General features: G+C 41.8%; 2 protein-coding genes across 2 annotated transcripts in view; both read right to left on the bottom strand.

Moving 5' to 3' along the window:
• Positions 1 to 21,410, bottom strand: part of LOC119911344 (NLR family CARD domain-containing protein 3-like) — a 125,865-nt gene that overhangs the window by 42,587 nt on the left and 61,868 nt on the right. The window contains exons 2-3 of the mRNA XM_038730203.1: positions 13,207 to 13,356; positions 11,899 to 12,018 (exon numbers count right to left, since the gene is read on the bottom strand). Of these exons, the coding sequence (XP_038586131.1) occupies positions 11,899 to 12,018; positions 13,207 to 13,337 (251 nt within the window). The 5' untranslated portion in view covers positions 13,338 to 13,356. The remainder of the gene's footprint in view (positions 1 to 11,898; positions 12,019 to 13,206; positions 13,357 to 21,410) is intronic.
• Positions 313 to 7,842, bottom strand: LOC119911391 (NLR family CARD domain-containing protein 3-like). The gene is made up of 2 exons (XM_038730281.1): positions 7,139 to 7,842; positions 313 to 448 (listed from the first exon to the last, which is right to left on the bottom strand). The coding sequence occupies exons 1-2, from the start codon at positions 7,825 to 7,827 to the stop codon at positions 328 to 330; spliced, it is 810 nt and encodes a 269-aa protein (XP_038586209.1). The 5' UTR covers positions 7,828 to 7,842; the 3' UTR covers positions 313 to 327.

Here is a 21,410-nt window from a genome sequence, read left to right as displayed (position 1 = left end):
GGATGAAATGATCTCTTGTTTACAGGCAAAAGGCCGCCAGCAAAAAAAGTGTATTTTCTGTAATTACACAACTTAAGTCATGTGACTACCTAACATACTTATTTTAAACCCAGCAATAATCTTCCACTAAACCTAACAATAACCAATACTTTAAGAGGTTCAAAGTGAACTACCGAGTGTTCTTTGTTGTAATAAGATTTTAAATGTGGAGCTCAACATGCTGCCACAGTCAAGGACTAACCACTAAAGGAAAAAAAAAGAATAAAAAACCTGACCTCAGAGTCTCCAGTCTACAGTGTGGACTCTCCAGTCCAGCAGACAACAGCTTCACTCCCGAATCCTGCAGCTTGTTGTACTCAGGTAGAGCTCTCTCAGATGGGAGGGGTTGGACTTCAAGCTGAGGGCCACAACTTCACAGTGAGTCTCTGAGAGTCCACAGCCAGAAAGTCTGTGGACAGAATATAAAACTTAAAGTATAATAACATCTGACACTTAAACATTTCTTTTTAATCACAAAGCACATTAACATGAGCGGCTGCGGCTCAGCTGGTCAGCCACTGATCACAAGGTTTGATATTGAGCTCCTCCTGTCCACATGTTGACGAGTCCTGGCAACATAATGAACTGCAAACTGCAGTTTCAAACAAAAGTGTTGCCAAATCATGACTGTTACGTAACAATATATATGACAGCATATTGAGCAGGGGGCTGTGATTTGTATTAGTTAAACTTATTTAACATAAGTTCAATTACCTGTAAAATCCCTGTTGTAACTGTTCTCCACTGTATTTCCCTCAGTCTGGCGCTTGTCGGTGTATTTTTGTTATCTTATGCACTCCATCTGCTTTTCATCTCTCATTGAATTAATTTAATGGCTCCTGGTGCATTCATATTATAATTAGTATAAAGGTAGTATAATTTAATTTCATAATAGTTTAGCTAATAGTTTTGAGCTCTAATTCTGGCAGAATGAACCTGGAGGCGTCCCAGCAGCTGACTGTGTAATGAGTGCTGTCTGAGGAAACCAGCTGATAAATACCAAAGACTGTGGTTGCAGTTTTAAGAACCACAGTTTAAATGGTGCTGTGTTTCCTCTGCGTGTCTGACTTTAATGTGACGGATGTGAAATGTTGCAGAAAGGAAACACACTGTCTGACATCTTAAGGTGACCAGATGGAAAAGGAGAACAATGGGAAAAAGCTTTAGAACGCTCTCTAACAGTGAACATCACTAAAGTAGTGTTCCAGTTTATAGACCAGTCCATTAAATCCTACCAGAGAGACAGAGCTTCCTTACCGTTTCTAAATCAAACTCAGTTCTAATGTAGCTAAACACACGAAGAGACATTCATTGATGGAACTAAACAATGTAAAGTCACCTTTTAATGACGATGGAGAGGGGGGTGTTCGTTTGGTCTTTAAGAGGGAATGGCCTCCCTTCACATCCTTCAAATCAACAATAATTAGAGATATTGTATGTGAAAATGGACAGAACAGTCCTTCATATGAAAAGCTCAGAAACTGGGACTAGAATAGCAAAGTTAAATGAAGCTATAATTCACAACCTTCAAGTGATGTTAGTTCAGCAGATCAGATACGACATGTATGTATGTCTGTATATAAGAAAACTAAAACAGACTCAGTATAGAAACAAGAGTGCAGACACTGGATCACTGGAAGCTCAAGTAGGAGCTGAACATCACCTCCATCACCAGCGGCGTCGTTAGCCCTGGGCATACTCGCTAACTAACGTTAAGGGGCGCAGGCGAGAGTGAGATTATTGTTATATTTATTCTCCTGCAAATTAGCCAGAGAATAAGATGATCCAGCTGTTAACTTGTGTGGATTTGTGGCGAGGTTAATCACCTGATAGGCAGAGGAGGCATTATACATGTTTCATTTCAAATCTATGTTTTGTCCCCCCTTCTTTCCTAATGCAAAGTTTTATTTCGCATTGCTTCCGGCTCAGGCGATTTCGGAACTGGCTCATATAGGAGCGGTTACTAAGTGAAGTTCAGCTGCCAAAGACAATGATGGTGCACTTCTACACCGCCATCATTGAGTCCATCCTCACCTCCTCCATCACCATCTGGTACGCTGCTGCCACTGCCAGGGACAAGGGCAGGCTGCAGCACATCATTCACTCTGCAGAGAAGGTGATTGGCTGCAATCTTCCATCTCTTCTGGACCTGTACTCCTCCAGGACTCTGAGGCGAGCAGGAAAGATTGCAGCTGATCCTCCCACCCCGGACACAAACTGTTTCAGACTCTCCCCTCTGGCAGGAGGCTGCGGTTCATCAGGATCAAAACCTCTCGCCACAAACAGCTTCTTCCTATCTGCAGCCTCATCAACAAGGCCCGGGTTCCCCCACTGACACAAATATTACTTCATTTCGTATCATGCACAAACCTGTAATTTTGCACATATTTGTTGTCAATTGTTTTTGTTGTCAAGTTTTTTGTTGTCATATTTGTTGTCAAGTTTTCCTGCAGGATAAATCCAGCGGACGTGGCCTCCTCAGGGATCAGGGCCCGAGCCATTTCTGAGGAATGAAGTGTGGACATCTGGTCCTCATTCTTATGCAGCCAGAAGAGGATTGGCCCGTCAACCCAGACAACTTGCAAGAACTGCCGGATGGAGACCCTGAGGTTAAGGTATCAGCTGCTATTGAAGTGTGTGCAGCCCAAGGTGAAGACGACCCGTGACATGTTGATCAATCGCACCTCATCTTGGACACGTCTCACAAGAGTGATTGGCTGGATCCTAAGGCTCAAGGGTTTGCTCATGAGTCTCAGGAAAAGGAAAGAAGATACTGCATGTCCTGCTCAGTCTGCGTCAGATACAATTCAGAAGGAAGGTGCGGTCCACAGTGAGCCGCACAACTTCAAAAACAAGCTCTGTCGTGATTATCTCTCAGTGGGAGAGATCAAGGAAGCCGAGATGCAGGTAATAAAATTCTGTCAGAAGAAGATTCTCAGAAGAGTTCTCAAGCCTCCAAAGGGGAGAGTGTGTGAAAAGAGACAGTCACATATACAAGCTGAATCCTGTACTGGATGATGGTGTATTGAGAGTTGGAGGACGACTTAGTAAGGCTGTCATGTCCGAAGAGTCCAAGCATCCTGCCATGCTAACTAAAGATCTTCATATTACTGACCTCATTCTGCGAAACATTCATCAAGAGGTTGGTCATGGAGGCAAGAATCACATGTTGTCCAAATTACATCAGAGATACTGGATCCCTGGTGCTAGTGTTTCCATAAGGAAGATCTTGTCGATGTGTGGTCTGTCGTCGGCTATACGGAGCTGCAGGCCAACAATAAATGGCAGACTTGCCTGAAGACAGTTTCTTCAGAGGTACCTCCATTCAGTTTTGTTGGAGTGGACTATTTTGGTCCATTTGAAGTCAATCGTGGGAGAATCCTTGTGAAGACATACAGAGTCATTTACACATGTTTGGCAATAAGAGCAGTACACATTGAAGTGGCTTCATCATTGGGCACAGACTCTTTCATTAACGCCTTCAGATGTTTCATAGCGAGACGAGGACAGGTTCAAGAGTTACGCTCAGACAACGGCACCAACTTTGTCGGAGCAGAGCGTGAGCCGAGAAGAGCCATTGAAGGATGGAACCTTGAGAAGATCAATGATGCTCTGACTTTAAACGGGATCAAGTAGATCACATCATGGAGGAGCATGGCAGAGGTTGATTCGCTCCATCAGGAAAATCCTCAACTCCACTTTGAGGACACAAAGTCTGGATGAAGAAGGACTCCACACAGTGCTTTGTGAAGTGGAATCAATTCTCAACAGTAGACCTATCACTAAAGAATCCACAGATCCAAATGACTTAGAAGCATTGACACCTAACCATCTTCTTCTTAAGGCCAAACCATGCTTACCACCCGGCCTGTTTCAGAAGGACATCTACAGTATGCACGCCGGAGATGGAAGCTGGTTCAGTACATGTCCGATCTGTTTTGGAAAAGATGGACTAAGGAGTCCCTACCCCAACTACAAGAACGTCAGAAATGGACAAGAGTCAAGCGCAACTTCATCCCTGGAGACGATGATGGAGATGATGATCCCCAAAAGATAGCTAACACCTTTTTAGGATACCTCACTAAAACAAAATCAATATTGAATGACCAAAAAGATTTTTGTGATAACCCAATAACTGCAGATGAAGTTCTGTATGCCATTCACCGTCTAAAAGTTAACAAATCTCCAGGTGTTGATGGCTTTACCGCTGAATTTTATATTGCTTTTGCAGACAAAATCTTGCTCCCTTCCTTCACCGTGTATACACAGAAAGCATTGAAAACCAAACGCTCCCCCTCACTCTATCTCAAGGACTTCAAAGCATAGGAAAGACCCACTGTGCATTGACAACTGGCGACCAATCTGCCTTCTTAATAATGATTACAAAATCCTAGCTCTAGTTTTTGCCAAAAGATTAAAAGCTGTTTTGGACCAATTGATGAAAACCAAACCGGGTTTATGAGGCATAGACATATATCTAATAACATCAGACTTGTGTTGGACCTCATTGATTACGCTGATCTTAGTGATGATGATGATGGCTATATATGGTTTTTAGATTTCTGCAAGGCTTTTGACACAGTCGAACATCTATCTTTCTCTTACAGGCCTTAGATAAATTTTGCTTTGGCACTTACTTTTGTGCAGCCATTAAAACCATGTATAAGAATGCAAATTGCTCACAATAGTTGGAAAAGAAATAATACTTAGTCAACTAGCTGATGATACCACTTTATTTTTTAAAGGATGCCTCACAGTTTTCAGTTGCTATCGATACAATTAAGACATTCACTAAAGCCTCTGGTCTTCTCTGGGCCTCTGGGGCGGCCGTGGCTCAGGAGGTAGAGCGGGTTGGCTGTTAATCGAAAGGTCGGCGGTCTGGCTCCCCCTGGTTGCATGTCGAAGTGTCCTTGGGCAAGATACTGAACCCCGAATTGCCCCTGGTGGCTGTTCCAGTGTATGAATGTGTGTGAATGTTAGTTTCTGTTTGAGCACTTAGGCTCAGTTTATGAATGTGTTTGACTGGTGAATGCAGATGTAGTGTAAAAGCGCTTTGAGTGGTCGCAATACAGAGCATTTACATTTTTTAAACATCAGTAAGTGTGAGCTGCTCGCCCTCAAAAGTTGCAACGTTACGTCTATCTCTACCATTCCAGTGAAAGAGTCCGTCACCTACCTTGGAATTTTTTAATCAACAAAAACAACAACACCAGATGCTCTTTGAATTTCAACCCAGTGGTGGGAAAGGTACAAAAAAAAAAAAATTGGGTTCAAAGAGACTTATCTCTTGAAGGAAGAATTTAGCTTACCAAAGCTGAGGGCATATCTCATCTTACTTATGCAGCCTTATCTCTAGATGTCAACAAACGGACCTCTACGGTCATCGATAACCTGCTATACAACTTTGTATGGACAAATAGAACCCACTATGTTAGAAAATCAGTATTAATGAACTCTTATGTAAATGGTCTAAACTTTCTTGATTTCTCCACCCTCAACAACACCTTTAAGATAAATTGGATAAAACAGTTTTTAAAAAATCCTAACTCAATCTGGAATTTTATTCCGAACTACCTGTTTTCAAAGCTTGGAGGTCTTCAGTTCCTCCTACTTTGCAGCTACAATGTTGAAAAAATCCCCTTAAAGTTATCAAATTTTCACAAACAATTGCTCCTTTCCTGGTCCTTAGTTTATAAATACAACTTTTCCCTGCACAAATACTACATCTGGAACAACAGAGACATTCTGTCTAAACACAAATCATTGTTCTTGGAAAACTGGTTTATCCATGGAATTTATCTGGTAATACAGCTCCTCAGTTCTAGTGGTGAATTATTGTCATACTCCGAACTTCTAGACAAGTCTGGTATTCCTATACCGCCAAAGGAATACGTCTTAGTTTTTGATGCAATCCCTTGTGGTGCTCTAATGCTTCTTAAAAAATATAGTATCCATACCAACTTTTTTGCCACTGGATCCTTATATGTCGACTGATGGCCAGATCTGCTTCTCCTCTAATTTGAGAAACATTAACCGATCTATACGTTCTCTGTTTCAAAAAGAAATAGTCTCTGTTCCAAATGTTGTTCCTTATTGGAATAACCTCACTCCAAATCTGGACTGGGAAAGAATTTGGTGCCTGCCTTCCAAATATCTAATTTTAAATAAGGTTAAGGAAGTATCTTTTATAATGCTGCATCGCTTTTATCCCTGCAAGGTATTTCTACGACGATATAAAAAGGACATTGATGTGGACTGCTCATTTTGTCAAATGGCTGAAGAAGACTTGCATCATTTATTTTGGTCTTGTCCTCACTCCTGCACCTTTTGGCAAGACATTTGTACATTTATCTCCCAATATATTGACTCTGAATTCTTACTTTCCTATGACAATGTATTGGTTTTTTTTAACATACCCTTCTATAAAGGCAAATTACTTCTTAATCATCAACTTGATATTATTGCTGGCAAAATCACAGATTCACAAATCTAGGTTCTCCAACCACAAAACTCCCTTTGCCATTTTTGAAAACGAAGTCAGACAGTACGTCAAGACAATCCTATAGTCTAAAAACAGGAAAGCTATCAAGACCTTGCATCTATTTACTCTGTTTAACATCTTTCAGTGCTGATTTGTGATCCCCTTTATTTTATTATCATTACAAAAAATATTTTTATTTTTTGTGTTTGTGTGTATTTCGGTCAGCCCTATGCTCCCCTGGTATTGCATGCTTCTCTGCTTTATATGTTCAACATATTGTTTGTGAATAAAAGCATTAATAAATCTGAGTAGAGAACTTGGTCATAGTTTGCAGCAGTATTATTTTTCTAATTATTTTTCCATTTTATATAATTTATTTAATGTGTAATTTGAAAGTTTGTTTAAAAATTGTAAACTAATTTTGATGTTTACAAAAGTTCATAATAACCCCTAATGATTAATGATAGTAGATGCTTCTTTGACTTGACAGCTATGAACCCAAAACATTCTGTAGACATTTGTAGTGTAACACATGTAGAATTATTTCAATACGCTAGCTTGCTTACTGTAATACTGATGCTTCGTCTTTACATTGCTGATAATCACATCTGGACTTACTGAGCCTTTCTGCAGTTCCTCACAGCTGGAATCAGTCTCAGTCGTCCCTCCTCTGATGTGTTGTACTTCTTCAGGTCCAACTCATCCAGAACCTCCTCTGACATCTGCAGCATGAAGGCCAGAGCTGAGCAGTGGATCTCAGAGAGTTCCTTCTCTGATCTGTTCTCTGACTTCAGGAACTCTTGGATCTCCTGATGTACTGAGTGGTCGTTCATCTCCGTCAGACAGTGGAAGATGTTGATGCTTCTGTCAGGAGAGATCTCACCACTGTTCATCTTCTTCAGGTTCTTGATGGCTCTCTGGATGATTTCTGGACTGTTGTCTGTCCGACCCAGCAGGCCTCCTAAGAGTCTCTGGTTGGACTCCAGAGAGAGGCCATGAAGGAAGCGAACAAACAGGTCCAGGTGGCCATTTTTACTCTTGAGAGATTTCTCTAGGGCTTTCTTCAGGAAGATCTCCAGGGATGTCTTTCGCAGGAAAGTCTCCACTACTGTTGTCTTCCTGCTGGTGTAACAGTGGAACATGTAGACTGCAGCCAGAAACTCCTGAACGCTCAGATGAACAAAGCAGTAGACGGTTTTCTGGAAGATCACACTCTCTCTTTTGAAGATCTCTGTACAAACTCCTGAGTACACCGAGGCCTCTGTGACATCAAGACCACACTGCTCCAGGTCTTCTTGGTAGAACATGATGTTTCCTTTCTCCAGCTGTTCAAACGCCAGCCTCCCCAGCTTCAGAAGAACCTTCCGTCAGCCTCCGTCAGCTCCTGTGGACTCGTCTCATGTCCCTCATCGTACTTCTGCTTCTTCCTCTTTATCTGAACCAGCAGGAAGTGTGAGTACAGGTCAGTCAGGGTCTTGGGCAGCTCTCCTCTCTGCTCTGTAGTCAACATGTGCTCCAGAACTGTAGCAGTGATCCAGCAGAAGACTGGGATCTGACACATGATGTGGAGGCTCCTGGAGGTCTTGATGTGTGAGATGATTCTGCTGGACAGCTCTTCATCACTGACTCTCCTCCTGAAGTACTCCTCCTTCTGGGCGTCAGTGAAGCCTCGTACTTCCGTTACCCTGCCGACACACGAAGGAGGGATCTGATTGGCCGCCGCAGGTCGGGAAGTTATCCAGACGAGAGCCGAGGGAAGCAGATTCCCCTCGATGAGGTTTGTCAGCAGCAGGTTGACTGATGACTTCTGTGTGACATCAGACACAACCTCACTGTTGTGGAAATCCAATGAAAGTCTGCTTTCATCCAGGCCGTCAAAGATGAACAACAGTTTCCAGACGGCGAGCTTCTGTGCTGGGACCTTCTGTAATGTTGGATGGAAAACATGGAGCAGCGTGAGGAGACTGTGCCGCTCATCTTTGATCAAGTTCAGCTCCCTGAACGAGAGCAGAACCAGCAGACCGACATCTTGGTTTTCCGAGCCCTCTGCCCAGTCCAGAGTGAACTTCTGCACCGAGAAGGTTTTTCCAACGCCAGCGACGCCGTTGGTCAGAACCACTCTGATGGCTCTCTGTTGGCCAGGTAAGGCTTTAAAGATGTCCTGGCACCTGATTGGAGTGTCATGGAGGGTCTCCTTCTTGGAAGCTGTCTCAAGCTGCCTCACCTCATGCTGGGTATTAACCTCTTCACTCTGTCCCTCTGTGATGTAGAGCTCAGTGTAGATCCTGTTGAGGAGGGTTCCACTTCCTGTTTCATCACTTCCTTCAGTCACACGTTCACATCTCCTCCTCAGACTGATCTTATGTTCATCTAAAACCTCCTGCAGACCACCTCTCACTAAAGAAGAGAAGAAAGTTGAGACAAAACAAAGAAACTTTGACAATCGACGATCAATATAAGAAGAACTAGAGACGTAAAGGTTATAAATCAGAAATGCTGATTCTTCTCTCTGACTGTGTATAAGTGTATGTGTTTGATTGACAGCAGAGGCGACAGGCTGAGCCTCAACAGCTCGTCTGCAGCTCTTCATCTGAACAGCTCACTGTGGCTGTTCCTTCCTCCCTGTGAATTTTAAAACTGATCCACCGATCAAATAAGGCAGAACATGTTCATGTCTTGTTTTCATTGAATAGCCACATTAACAAAGTGCTGCAAATCTCTGTGACAAACTCACCATTTCCTATAGCTGCTTCACAATAAAAGGCTTCTGCTGGCGGAAAGCACCATGAAATGTTGAGTTTACATCAGCAGCAATTTAATTAAGTAACAGTAAAGACAAATAAAACTGATGTCTAGAGGTCCAAACAAGAACAGACAAGCGTCCTGCCATGCTAACTAAAGATCTTCATATTACTGACCTCATTCTGCGACACATTCGTCAAGAGGTTGGTCATGCTGGAGTGGACTATTTTGGTCCATTTGAAGTCAAGTGTGGGAGAATCCTTGTGAAGAGATCCAGAGTCATTTTCACATGTTTGGCAATAAGAGCAGTACACATTGAAGTGGCTTCATCATTGGACACAGACTCTTTCATTACGCCTTGAGATGTTTCATAGCGAGACGAGGACAGGTTCAAGAGTTACGCTCAGACAACGGCACCAACTTTGTCGGAGCAGAGCGTGAGCCGAGAAGAGCCATTGAAGGATGGAACCTTGAGAAGATCAATGATGCTCTGACTTTAAAACGGGATCAAGTGGATCTTCAACCCTTCAAGTGGATCACATCATGGAGGAGCATGGCAGAGGTTGATTCGCTCCATCAGGAAAATCCTCAACTCCACTTTGAGGTCTGGATGAAGAAGGACTCCACACAGTGCTTTGTGAAGTGGAATCAATTCTCAACAGTAGACCTATCACTAAAGAATCCACAGATCCAAATGACTTAGAAGCATTGACACCTAACCACCTTCTTCTTCTTAAGGCCAAACCATGCTTACCACCCGACCTGTTTTGGAAGGACATCTACAGTATGCACGCCGGAGATGGAAGCAGGTTCAGTACATGTCCGATCTGTTTTGGAAAAGATGGACTAAGGAGTCCCTACCCCAACTACAAGAACGTCAGAAATGGACAAGAGTCAAGCGCAACTTCATCCCTGGAGACGATGATGGAGATGATGGGATTCACTTAGAAGCTACAAACGTACTGACAGGTCCAAGGTTCATTTGTTATGAACAGAGGGTCACACAGCTAGATGAAAGTTGTAGTCCCAACTGTTATGTAAGAAAACATTTATTTTATTTTTATTCCTTCCAATCAGTGTAGCTCCAGATGTGGCTTTGGTTTTAGGGAGGAGACCATCTCAGGTTGGCCCCTGTAAATGACTACAAGCTCAGTCAGGGTTTTTGAAGCTGTAACACCAAGATCCATGTTTTCAGTCGCCTCACAAAACCTCTGCGGCACATGTTAGTTAGCATAATATGTTGCAGGATATCAGTGTTAATCACTCTTTATCACTGCAGACATTTTTACACACTGTTTCTATGAGCTACTTTTAGCTCAGACTGTTCCTCACCCAGGAGGCTCTTTGTCATCTCCTGCATAGACTACTGCAACTCACTCCTGGTCTGCCTGCATTTGCCATCTGAACTCTGCAGCTCATCCAGAGTGCAGCACGGAGGCTGGGATTCAACCCAAGTTCTGCCACACTACACCGCTCCTCCACATCCTGCACTGGCTACTGGTGGCTGCTCCAATCTAGTTCAAGTCACTGCCGTTTGCCTACCATGCTGTCAATGGCCCAGCTCGCCCAATATGCTCTGCTACTGCCAATCAGCTTGCTCCCCTCATTATGAAGGGGGTCTAGCTACCGCTTAACAAAACCCCACTGACATCAGGACAGCAGAAACTCTAGAAACTAAACGCAGCTCTTGAAGCAGTTCAGCTTATTTGATGAAGCTGATGTACCTGCATGGTTCTTGTCATTTCTGGGTTGAATGTTCTTATTGTAAGTCTCTAAATAAACGTAATGTAATGAAATGTAGCAGGTTCCATGTTTAAGATGTACAGATGTCCAGTCTTACTTTGTACAGAGCTGCTCTGACTGGCTGTCTGCAGTCCAGCTCTGGTTCTGGATCTTTTTCCACACTGGGGACAGGAGGAGTGTCCCGATGAAGCAGACTGGTCCCAGTATGAGGTGATGCACCGTCTGCAGAACCAGTGTCCACAGCTGGTAGAGACTGGATCCTTCAGGACGTCCTGACACAAAACACAGCAGGACGGCTGCTCCTCCACAGAAACAGGACTCCTCTTCCTCTCTCTGTGAAGACATTTCTTTAGAACTAAAATCATTTGTTGCTTGTAGTTGAAAAATCTCCAGATTTGTCCGACACTGTGTAGAAGCTCAGATGGTCACAGAGAACAGTAAAAAGTGTCGTTACTTTTCTGTTTGAATTCAGCTTTCAGTCTGTGATGAAAACTATTGTTCCTTTAGTTCCTTTTATTTTAACTCTCCTGCTTTCAGAAACATTCATTAACAGCTTTTCCTGTCTGACCGTCTTATTAAACACTGAGTGATCTGCCTGGAGTTTGGTATTAATACAAACTCAACACTTCCTGCAGCTCCTTCACAGTAAAAGCCTTTTTTAAAAATTGTTCTAAATCTTTATAGCAAATTTAACATGTGAGAAAAGATATGAAGATTTTCTTGAAGTGTAAATCCTGAACTGGAGGTTCTCAGGTGTTTTGGTCTTAGTTTGAAACAGAATCTGCACTAATAGTTCTGCATCAGGAATATAAATCTGTTAGCAGAACATTTTGTCTTCATCCTCAATGCATCATCTTCCATCAGGTCAGTTTACAGTAAAAACTGTCTCTTACTTTGTGTCTGAGGGTCCAGGTTCATTACTGAAGTCTGGAGGTTTACGGTGGGACCGGTAACTCTTCAGAGACAGACAGCTGGATCCTGCAGACTCTGCTCTCTGTCTGCTGGACTGAACTCTGCAAACACAAGATGTTTTTATTCTTATCACAAGAATCATTAAAAAGCCATTCAGGAACCTCTAAACACACAAACTGCTGCTGCTGCTGTGGATAATTAGGAGGTTTCAAAGTTCCTTTTAGAAAGCCTTTCCTGATGTATTTTCTTTTTTATCTTTTAAATGTATTTTAATTTCTTACTTTTATCATGTGTTTTATTGTGTTTGCATTAGTGGAAGCATTTTGTAACATGGTATCATCATCAGATCACAGCCTCTCTAGGTGACTGTCAAAGACATTCACACTGCTGCGTTTTGCTTTTAAAGCGGAGACCTTTTTCTACGTTTGCTCCGAAAACAAAAGACCTAAAACGGAGAACTTTGGAAATTCTGCCGACCCCGTTTTTCATTTCGAAACTCCGGATGGAGTTTTAGTTTTACTGAAGACGGCAAAAACGGAGGACTTTGGGTCTCATATGTCCAGAGCAGAAACACAATGCTACTGAGTTTTAGATGTGGTATTTTTATTAAAATATTCTGTACTGTGCAAATAAGACTTACAGCCTACACTTGCTCTGTGCATGTCACCGTTTACTTTGTGACGACTCCCAGTCTGTTTTCCAGCACCTCACTCCCGTGTTACATTCAGTAACAGTCCCAGCTACTTATTGGTCCATGCAAAATGAAATCTGGTGCAGTTCTTCATCTGCATTCTTTGACCAATCTCAGACCATCTGCTTCATGTTCATGATCAACTCTGATACGCAGCAAAAACTAAAGTAAAATGGAGTAGTGTGGATGGGGCCTTAGAGGAAGTAGAACTTATAATAAAATCCATCCATCCATCGTCAACCGCTTATCCTGCGTACAGGGGGGGCTGGAGCCAATCCATCGCAGGGCCACACATAGACAGACAACCAGTCACTCTCACATCCACACCTAAGGGCCACCAATTAACCTAGCCTGCATGTCTTTGGATGGTGGGAAGAAGCTGGAGCACCCAGAGAGAACCCAAGCAGACAAGGGGAGAACATGCAAACCCACGACCTTCTTGCAGTGAGGCGACAGTGCTGACTACTACACCACTGCACCGCCCACTTATAATAAAATATAAAATAAATAAACAAAAAGTCAACAGACAACATGGCAGAGGGAACTGATTCACTGGAACTGAGTCATATATATATGAGTTAAGCAGCAGATCTCTTACTTTGTGTCTGAGGGTCCAGGTTCTTTACTGAAGTCTGGAGGATTATCAGTGGACTGGTCACTCTTCATAGACAGAGAGCTGGATCCTGCAGACTCTGCTCTGTCCTCCTTTTCCTCCACACAAACACTCATCTTCTGGTCTGAAGTCAGTCTGAGAGGTGAAACAGTAACACTGACTGTGAGCTCAGAGCACAAGAATCAGGAAAAACTAGTTTGTTCAAGAGTCAGACGCAACACTGAGAAAACAGGAAGTAACACAGAAACTAACAGCAGCCAGTCAGGACTTTGTGTCCACAGATGAATCAAAGTGTTGAGTTCACTCTAAAGTTTCTTTCCTCTACAGTCCACAGGGAGAAAACTGACTCAGAGACTTTGACAGTAACATAATAAAATGTTGGATTAACTCTCACCTGCCTCAGCCTTCAGCTTTCCTCCTTCTGTCCACTCTAAATGTCTGAACTGACTGAACTGTTTCAGCTTCAGGCTGTTTCCTGTTTTCACCTGGATCACCTGCTCAGTGTTGCTCCTCCCCCTCTGCATTTACAGGTGAACATGTTCCTCCCTGTTCTCATGAGCCTGTTGCTCCTCCCCTCTTATTGTTTTAGGTGGAGCTGAAGTGACAGACAAAAAAATAATACTTTATAATTCAGTCCTGTAAAACAAAACCTCTGTCAGCGATCACTGATCTTTTGGACTTCAGTCAGTCTGAGAGGAAACCAGTAACACTGACTGAGCTCAGAACACAAGAAGCAGGAGAAACTGTTCAGGAGTTTCAACAAGACTGAGAACAGAAGAAGTAACACACAGTATAATAAACCCATCCAGCTGCTGGTCAGTCCTCTTTAGATCTGCGTTCGTCTCCTGGGTTAGTTTAATCTTGCCGGAGACTTTGACAGTAAAACTTAATGTTGGATTAACTCTCACCTGCCTCAGACTGGCATTTCCTCCTTCTGCTCTGCAAAATGGAGTCTGCAGGTGAAGGTCAACAGGACGCTGTCAGAGACCCTAAACACAGGGTTGCATTGTACCACAGATACGTTTGATATTGTACACCAATAACTGCAGTAATGTACATCCTAATGATACTGGGATCCTTTTGCACAATGATATGGACTCTGTGCACCAAGACGACACAGACCTACAGTATCTGTTAAATGGTGTGACACCAACCATCTCATTTGAAACCTCCAGAAAACACAGGAGACGGTCTTTGACCTGAGGAAAGGTAACGACCATATATAAGCCTTTTTTTAAACAGGAAATGTCCCATTGAGACACGGTCTCTTTTAAAAGGGAGTCCTGTATAACACAAATAAAAGACAATCTTTCAACCATAAGTTGAAAAACAATACATTACATAAATTAAGATACAGATTTACTTAACCCTTACAAAATATTTACATAGACAAAATTGCAATGACTTTAAAATATATAAACAAACGAAATAAGGACTAAATATCTACGTACCGTTAATTTAAAACAAGTGCATACGTCCGTCAGAATGTCAGATATTGTTTTTTTAAAAGCAGCTAAGGAAATTAGTGAGCCAATCTTAAGCCTAGACCGGAGTTCATTCCAGGATGAAGGGCCATAGTAGGACAGACTCCTCTTTCCTGCTTCGGTCCTCATTCTTGATACCTTACAGCTTTCAGTAATGGCGTGACGTAAGCCTGTTTCCATGAAGTAGGCGCTGTATCGTGTAAATGGAAAGGTTAAAGATGTAATCGAGTGGCTTCACTATAGTTTCTGCTGCCATTTTTAACAAAACAGGATGAAGTTCATCTGGCCCCGCTGCCTCCTTTAAGTTAATGCTCTGCAAAACGTGGGTGGCACAGTGGATAAGACACCTGCCTTTGGTGTGAGAGACCCGGGTTCAACCCCCTCACTATGACCCATCCACACATGTGTCCCTGAGCAAGTCGCTCCAGAGGCGTGTGACCTCTGACATGTATCGCAATTGTAAGTTGCTTTGGATAAAAGCGTGACATGTAAATGTAAAGAGTCAGGAATTACATGCTAACAGTCTGTGCTACTGGGTGGAAGCAGGAAGGCCTTCATCTTGCATTATCCAGCAGATATGTCAAGGTATTATGTTATGTTTCAGATACATATATGAAAGATGACAGTAACATGGCAATGGCAAAAATATTTTTCTTTTAATGCAGACTTTGAAAAAGGCTGAGTCTCTGAGACTGGAAGACCTGAGCAGTGAACTAAGGTGTCCTGAGAACACGATGGGGCATCAGTGGGTACATGATGTCAAACAATGGACTACTGATGGTGCAGTAATTTATGGACATTTTCCTAAGTACTTCACTAATATTGCAGTTTGATAATCAGTTGTTTAACTGAGACTCTTTGCAATGCATGATGATTAAGTAAGGGCGTGTTCTGTTTTGTTTGCTATAAACGTGTGGGCTTATAAACCCCTTTGAGACTGTAAACAGGGATTTTGGGCTCTAAATAAACTTAAACTTGAATTTGAAACTCCCTAAATGTACATCCTTTACTTGTATTGTTGTTGCTTTAAGATTCTGTAGGTTCCACATGTGATGACCAACATAACCTTCAGACATCAACTGAACAAATGTTTCTTGGTGTTGATCAAAAAAAGCCAGTCTTTATAATCAGACATGTATGTTGATCTAATATTTTTGTCCGTTTTAGTTTGGTCAGAATTTTAAATTATAAATAATAATAATGTGAAATTAAATTTTTACCAATTTTTGTGATGCCCCTTATTGATCACACGAAACGGTACCTCACAGGATGGACAAGTTCAAGAGCTTTGTATAACAGCCGGCTCATTGTATCCCCTTCTGTTGTTGAGTTATAACAATCACATACATAAATGTCAAAGTTCAAAGGTCAGTATTTCAAAGTAGAAACCATGTACTGCCTTCAGATTGGCATAATGTTACTCTCCTGATCAATAGCTTTCCAATGATGTATTTGGTTTAGTCCTATGAGAACATTAAATTTTCACCCTGTCCACTCAGCCCTTGTGTCGGTCGTACATTTTAAAGAGACATGAAACGGTCTAATCCATAAATGTTAATAATTTGTGCCTCTTGGAACATGTTTCTGAAATGTTTTTCACAAACACTAACCCTATGAAAATCTTTATCGGTTGCATTGTATCTCAAGAAAACAGTTTTAGTGTGATCTCAAATGAAATGCGTTTATGAATTTATATACGGGGGTGAGTTGCATAAATAAAAACCTGTAGATATGAGGATTTGTAAAAACAGCAACAGTTAAATACGTAAGCCAAAGCTTATGGACTAATAATAGTATTTAATAATACATTTTATTTGTAATGCACTTTATATTTGAAGCAAATCTCAAAGTGCTACAGATAAAATCTTAAAAGCAAGCTAAAAACATCAATATAAAATACAAACAGATAATAAATCAATTGGCAGGGTTGATAAAAACTCATACGTTTTGCTAAAAAGAAATGCTTTTGGTCCTTTTTTGAAAGTCTCAGTAGTCTGAGGTGCCCTCAGATGGTCGGGGAGGGCATTCCAGATCCGAGGAGCGGCAGAACAGAAAACACCCGTGGTGCTGAGCTCAGTCCTGGCGAGAAGGAGGCAGTTTGAGTTTGCTGAGCGGAGGGATCGTGTTGTAGTTACAGGGGTGAGTAGTTCTTTCCATAGATGCACTGGTGGGTGAGAAGGGTGACCTTGTAATCAATCCTCACAGAAACAGGAAGCCAGTGAAGTGAAAGGAGAATTGGTGTGATTTACTGGTCATGTCCCTGACCCTCAGCTCTATTCAGCCCTCAATACTGCAAATCTCCAGTGTCCATCCTCTCATTCCACTACTTTACACTTTATAATGTTTATACTGCGGTCATATGGCTAAATGGCTATATACACAATTTGACATCATCTTATTTACCTTAGAGATGGTATTATATGACACTTCCTGTAGCACAAGCTTCAAGCGCAGTATAAGTAAAGTACACACTGTTAGTAATAGTACATCACAACAGCAGCATATCTTCATCAAGTAAGCAGAATGTCAGTGGGTGAGTCATTAAACATTACTGACACAAATCATGATAATTATAGTGTTGTTTGTCCATAAAACACAGTTCTCTTTTTGGAACGAGCTCCTCATTTTTGCTTTCATGGTCTGAGTCCTTCTGTGCAGTATTTACCCAGTTCTGAGTGAACTTCACTCTCCTTCATGTTTGTTTATTCCTGCATTTCTTCCCTTCAACACCGGCACATATAGAAGAAGAACAGAACGCACCACGTTTGTGACAGAACGAAATAAACAATAGAGCATAACTTTAAAACAATAGACATTTCTGTATCGTCCAATAAAATGCAGTCATTTCGCACAGGCCTAATCCTAAATATGGGCAAACACAGGCGTCATTTAAGTGATGATAACAGCTAAATGGAGCAGTTTATGGAATTTGACGAGAGTTTTTTTTATACCCATTTCTTTTGAAAGCAGGGATGCCCAGAGTCTGAATCTTTTTAACATTTTCACATTATGCCTTCCTGCCAATGCGTTTGGGGACTTCGGTGGTCCAATAAGGGCTGCTGGGGGTCCAGACAGGGCCTTCAGTGCTCCAGCTGAGTGTGTTGGGGGATCTTGCAGGGATGTTGCTACCTGGGGATCTGGGGTCACCATTGGTGGTCCAGTTGGAGCTGCTGGGGGATGAAGTAAGGCCACTTCTACCTGGGGATCTGGTTGGGCCATTCGTGGTCCAGTTGGGGGTTCGACTGGTACTGAAGAGGGTTCATCCTCTTGTCCTGCATCACCTACATTATAGAAGTACTGAATTATTCAGAAACTACTGATTGTTTTGATTTAAAGGACTGTTTCCAAGACATGTGATGAATGTTGGAGATAGTCTTGTGGTTGCAACTTTTTCTACTAGAATTGTATAATTAAAATTATAGCGTGGCTAATTATCTTGTCTCCCAATTCAACGTCATAGTTTATGTTATAAACACAACAAACAATAGTGTGACCGCGTCACGTGTGCAGCTCTGATCTGCATCATCTATAATGTGCATAGAGCACTAGGTTTGGGACCAAGCGCTGTCACCAAGCATGAGTGATTATCAGGTACAAACCGTAAGAGGAACCTGCTGAAACCAAGCAGATGCAATTTTACATCTATATTTATTTGTTAAGCTTTTATTTAAAGCGACTTACAATTGCTATATAGGTCAGAAGTTGCACGCCTCTGGAGCAACTAGGTTAACAGTCTTGCTCAGATTGATGGGTGTCCCAGAGGGAATCGAGCCGTTTATCCACTGCACCATCACCACCCCCACAGTATTATTTTATTGATACGTAAATGCGAGCAGTTAAATAGCAGCGGGTTAGCTTTCAACCTCCCACAGTTAGTTTCAATAAGTTAGCTAAAAGTATCAACCATAATCTGAAAGCTCCCCTAGTCGAGAGAAGGCAAACAGCCTTTTCTGTGACGTGGACACACGTGATTTATTTATACAGAACATTCTCACCTTGAAAACAACATCATACAGGTCCTTTATCTGTAAGACATGTATTGGATGTCTCTGGCAACGGGGTGCACAAACCTCAGACACCCAGGCATTTTTTTTTCTTGCAGGCCTTCAGTAATATAGCCCTTACACAAACACACACACATAAAAAGAGATTCATATTAAACATATAAGGGACCTTTGGAATATAACCTGCATGAAAATAACAACAACAATCACATAGCAACATATACGCATCATCCTGTATGTGAGAGGGGTCTGATTATTTTTCTGGGTAAGGACCCAGCTCTCCCGCTTCTCATCGAACTCTTGCAATTGTTTCTTTAGCCTAAGCTTATGCGGCTGCTCTGCATTGCATATGTTGCAGGTTTTGCAGGCTACATTTTTGGTCATGTGCGGCAGGCCGTGCATTTCTGACTAGTTGACCACTGGCCTGATATTTCCATCAGAGATAGAGCAAGTGGAGATAAACAAACATCTTAGAACATAGACAAATATATTTGAGAAGTTCTTCTTTCACTCAAACAAACCAGGACCAGATTAAACAAAATTTAAAAGCAATACTTGACAATTATCTGTTTCGTGCAATAACACCTGCTTAAACTAAATGTGCAATATTCTGCTGCTACTATTTATTATTATTACTGTTCACCATAACAATCCTTAACTATGTAAATACTGTACATATCCTTTTCCTGCATTCTGGAGATATTTATGGTTGAAATGTCTTTTATACAACATTCAGGTCTAAGGTAAAAATATAATGTAATATAATGCCAGCAAATTGTTTTTTTTTAGCTTAAGTTACTTTCACAGCTCTTGTTAGATTTCAGAAGCATTTTAAAATACTATCAAAAAGTGATGGGGACAAAATCAGCCATTCAAAAAGTGATGGGGACAAAATCAGCCATTTCAAAAAGTGATGGGGACAAAATCAGCCATTTCAAAAAGTGATGGGGACATGTCCCCAGCATCTGTACATCTATAGTTGTGCTAGTGGGCTGCTGGCTGAGGGTCCCTGTATTTCACCTGGGTCTGTGGGACCTGCTCCAAAGGTCTGCACTCTGTACTGGCTGATGATCCAGATCTACTGACAAACTTCAGCACAGCACCTGTAATTTATAGAAAACAATAGTTGCTAGTATTAATGTCATCAGGTCCATCAGGGCCGCTTTTAATACATTTTAAATGTAAAAAGATGTTAATTATTACTGAGAGCATCTATTTTGCCCAGTCTGCCCAGCTAATGAACATTTTAATAATCAATAGTTAAAGTGAATCCACAGCTTTCCATCTTGCAGAGTTGACTAGGAGACAGAAAATCACTGTCTTGTTTTAAATGATGAGTTGCTATGAGGAGAAGTCTCCCATCACACTGTGTCTTGTCTGGACTGGTCCACTTATGTGGCCCAGTTTAATTTCATGCCGGTTTTATTTTCCGAGGTGCAGTTTGCCAGTTATCACCTTTTACATTCAGTCTATGGTTATCACACAAAAAACTTTATAATTCACCGTGACATTGTTCAGACACAAAGTCTGCGCAACCAAAACACAGTCAGAGCACGATGCACTCTCAATAAGGCTGCACCTTAAAACACTTTGTTGTTAGCTTTGCTAACGTTGCGTAACTTACAAACTCAAAGAAAGAAGAAACAATTACTGTGACTTTGCAAAGTGGGAAACTGTTACGCTTCCTAAATGTAGCCACATAAGGTATCAACTCACCTTTGAAGAAGTGATCACTGCACACATTTTCAGATTCAGCTCCTCCAGATTTTTTCCGGTGTTGCATTTTTCCCTTTATGAACAACAACGATAAAACTCCTCGTGGTTTCACGGTTTAATCGATTTAACCAACCATAAACGGCGCAAACAGACATTCTCAGTTTGTTATGGTGCTTCCTAAATGTGCAAATCACTTCCTGCCCTCCATCTGCATTTCGCGCCATGGCAACGCAGTGACGTGACGTCATATGCAAACAAGCATCGGCATGGTTCACTCAGCCCGGCAGTCTGGAGCAAACCTGGAGTCCTCAGCTGTTACTACTTAACCATGAGTTAAAAGGTCGTACAGGATGGACGCCTGTTGCAGAGGAAGACTGTGTGCTGCAGTGACCATCATGCAGTTAATGGTTAGATGATTACTGCAGTCCAGTACAATAACATTTCTACACTGAGCAGGCAATACAGACAAATCAGTGAAGAGTTTGAAAGCGTCACAAACTGAATATCAGCCCTCCAGATACATGAAAGACAACTTGCTTTTGACACAACCAGAAGCAATGTTCAAAGTATCTACACATACTTAAAGTCTTCTTTTCTGTGAGGCGCCATGAAGTTTAAAAAGCTTAAGAAACCATAGAAGTCTATTGTAGGTGTTGCCTCTACTTGTCTCACCAATAGAGGTCCATTAAAGGCACAAGAGGCTCCTTCTTTCTCTCCTGGGAGTTCAAAAAGGCTAAACCCCTGCTGTTGAGAATGTTAATGATGATTTTTCTTTCTTTCTCGCCCCCTGCTTTAGTTGCTGTCGGTACTTATTGTGTATATGGACTATATTGTGTGTGTGTGTGTGTGGGAGGGTGCTGTCGTGAGCATTATTTGTGTGGGTGCATCAGTGAAGCACTAATGAGGATTGGAAGCTCCGAATCCTGTTGTTTGACAAGACAAGCAAATAAAGATTTAATTTGAATCTTTTATTTTCTGGTATGTC

The sequence above is a fragment of the Micropterus salmoides genome, unplaced genomic scaffold (genome assembly GCF_014851395.1).
Source record: "Micropterus salmoides isolate LMB-PRFRI ecotype aquatic unplaced genomic scaffold, ASM1485139v1 Ms_hic_scaffold_2, whole genome shotgun sequence".
Classification (NCBI taxonomy): domain Eukaryota; kingdom Metazoa; phylum Chordata; class Actinopteri; order Centrarchiformes; family Centrarchidae; genus Micropterus; species Micropterus salmoides.
The sequence above is the reverse complement of the archived record's forward strand: the minus strand, read 5'-3'. Positions and strand labels throughout refer to the sequence as shown.